General features: G+C 43.7%; 1 protein-coding gene across 1 annotated transcript in view; it reads right to left on the bottom strand.

Moving 5' to 3' along the window:
- Nucleotides 1–417: 417 nt before the first annotated feature.
- The window catches only part of PCDH8 (protocadherin 8), a 4,768-nt gene continuing 2,828 nt past the window's right edge, over nucleotides 418–2,357 (bottom strand). The window contains exons 4-5 of the mRNA XM_014549724.1: nucleotides 1,984–2,253; nucleotides 418–1,507 (exon numbers count right to left, since the gene is read on the bottom strand). Coding sequence (XP_014405210.1) covers nucleotides 1,134–1,507; nucleotides 1,984–2,253 — 644 coding nt within the window. The 3' untranslated portion in view covers nucleotides 418–1,133. The remainder of the gene's footprint in view (nucleotides 1,508–1,983; nucleotides 2,254–2,357) is intronic.

Here is a 2,357-nt window from a genome sequence, read left to right as displayed (position 1 = left end):
ATTTGGCAAATTTTAAAGCAAATTCTAAGCATCATGTCATTTCACCATAAATTTGAGTGTCTTTTTTATATTAACGTCCATAATATGCTAAGAGCTCCTTGGGACTATATCTTCCTAATCTTGAACCCCAGCTCCTAGAAGTTACTATGGTTAGTAAAAGCTCTACCAATGTTTGCTTAACTAGTGAATGAACAGTCCAAACAGTTTTCTTTGACTTTATGGTAGATGTGTTATAAATATTTGTTGAGTGAATAAGCAAGGGCAGGAATTTTTTAGAGTTCCTAATGTTTATGGAGATGCACATGTTTTACAAAATCAACAAATATTTTTAATACTTTGATGAGGTTTTCCAATACTTGAATCCCACAGGTTTAATATTGCTGTGAACATTAACAGTGCCCAAATAATCAGCCCATCCGAGGTTTAAATTTTTTTTTATTTTTGTTTTTTTTTAAAATTTTTTTTCGAGATTTAATTTTGGCACTCAAATTATTTGTGAGTATCTGACTATCGGCATCTTCACGAAAAGCAATTAGCAGATTCTTCAAACACATGACAAATCCTTTATTACTGTGCTTATAAGTGACACGGTTTACAGAAAACCAAATGTAATTAAATAACATTGAACTTGAAATCTACCACAGACTCAAGATATACAAGTTATACTTGGCAAGGCAAAACTTCTCAAACACTAGATTGTTTTAGGTAAAAGATAAATTTCCATTAAGGAATTCCAACATGTTTTGTTTTTTGTCTTACAGACATTTCCTTTGGCAATAACTTCCACTTTAGCTTTTATTATATAAAAATATAACAAAATTTCATTATATACAAACATTACATTACACAATGTACAGGTTAAAAACACTAAGAAAATGTCAAGCTGCAAGTGAAATTAAAGTCAATAGCATGATAAGAAAAATTAAATACAGCACACATTTCATAAAAATTACATTAACTACATTTTTTTTTGTTTGCAAATACCAAACAGTACTAATGTGATTGGAAATAGCTCCCAACAACTTCATTTTAAGGCACATCTTGCATATTTATATATACAACACTGAAACCGGTCAATAACTTAGGGTCTTCTCAGAGTGACCTGTATATGTGTGAAGACATGCAGCATGGGGTTACACATTTTCATTGGCTTCCTTCTTTGGGGACAGGTACCTGCCAGGTGGGGACTGATAGAGGGGTACCCCGATCTCCTGCAAGTCTGGGAGCCTCGCTGGACGAGGAGGGGAGAGCAGAGTGACTGTCCTGTCATAGTCTCTGTGCAGCACTTTCTCATAGACGCTCTGCAGCCCCACTGTCTTGGGCAGCTGGGCCTGGTAGTAATTGTCTCTGCGCAGGGGATCCCGAGGCAGCGACGTGCTCTTACAGAAGGTTGACATCTGGGCTGGTGGGTGTGTGGAGGGCTGGGTGTTGGGCCCTCCACATGATGGGCTCCAGCAGCGGTCAGAGTGGCCCAGGATCTTGCACTCAGCCGTGCACGCCCACAGTCCTAACATAAAAGAGAGAGGGAGAGAACATGATTATTACTGAGATTGGTATGCCTCCATCTTCAGTATGTCAGACAGGGTTAGGGTGGCTGAAAAGGAAAACCTGTATGAAGATGAATGCCAGTGACTGAAAATTTGAAAGGAACATTGCTGCAAAGCCACCTAACTCCAAGTTAACTCAGCTTCTTTTGCTGGAAGCAGAAGCCCTCTCCCCCCCCACCCCCCCCCAAAAAAGCCGGTTGGCTCACTAGCATCACCCCTGCCTCTGCCTACCAGGGCGGGGCTGTGCTTAATTCAAATGGTGAAGCTGCCTCAACCTTGCGTTTTGAAGTTCATTGTATGGGGCCTGCCGGAGTCTGGAACTCCAGGACTGAGAAAAGTGGGGAAGAGGGAGTGGCGTGGGCAACAGAGATTGAGAGGTGGCAACAGGGGAGGGAAAGGAGGAATGCTGAACTTGGAAGGAAAGAGACGTCCTCACCACTCTGCATATGGTTGATGAGGTCCTTTTTCAGAGCGTCCCCACTGATGTCTGAATCACTGTCATTGAAATCACTGTCCCCTTTGCCGCTGTCTTTGCCGCTGAACTTCTCCGCTTCTCGGCCAGAGATGGTGTTGAAAGAATGTCCTTTCCAGACCGCCACGGGGGGCGCCGGCTCCTTTCCGAAGCCAGAGGCGCCGCGGTAGGGCTGCAGCAGGGGATGGGAGAAGCGGGGGGTGAGGGTTGGGCAAGAAACAACAAAACAAAAAACATGTGCGACAGGTTAGGCATCTATCTGGCACGCCCACCCAGACCCCTCCAGTCTCTTCCCCCAGCCTGTCCGCGGAGCACGGAGCGGGGCGCCCAGCCGAAGA

This window comes from Myotis brandtii, unplaced genomic scaffold (genome assembly GCF_000412655.1).
Source record: "Myotis brandtii unplaced genomic scaffold, ASM41265v1 scaffold569, whole genome shotgun sequence".
In the NCBI taxonomy this organism is placed as follows: Eukaryota; Metazoa; Chordata; class Mammalia; order Chiroptera; family Vespertilionidae; genus Myotis; species Myotis brandtii.
Note: the sequence above shows the minus strand (reverse complement) of the source record. Positions and strands in the feature narration are given on the sequence as shown.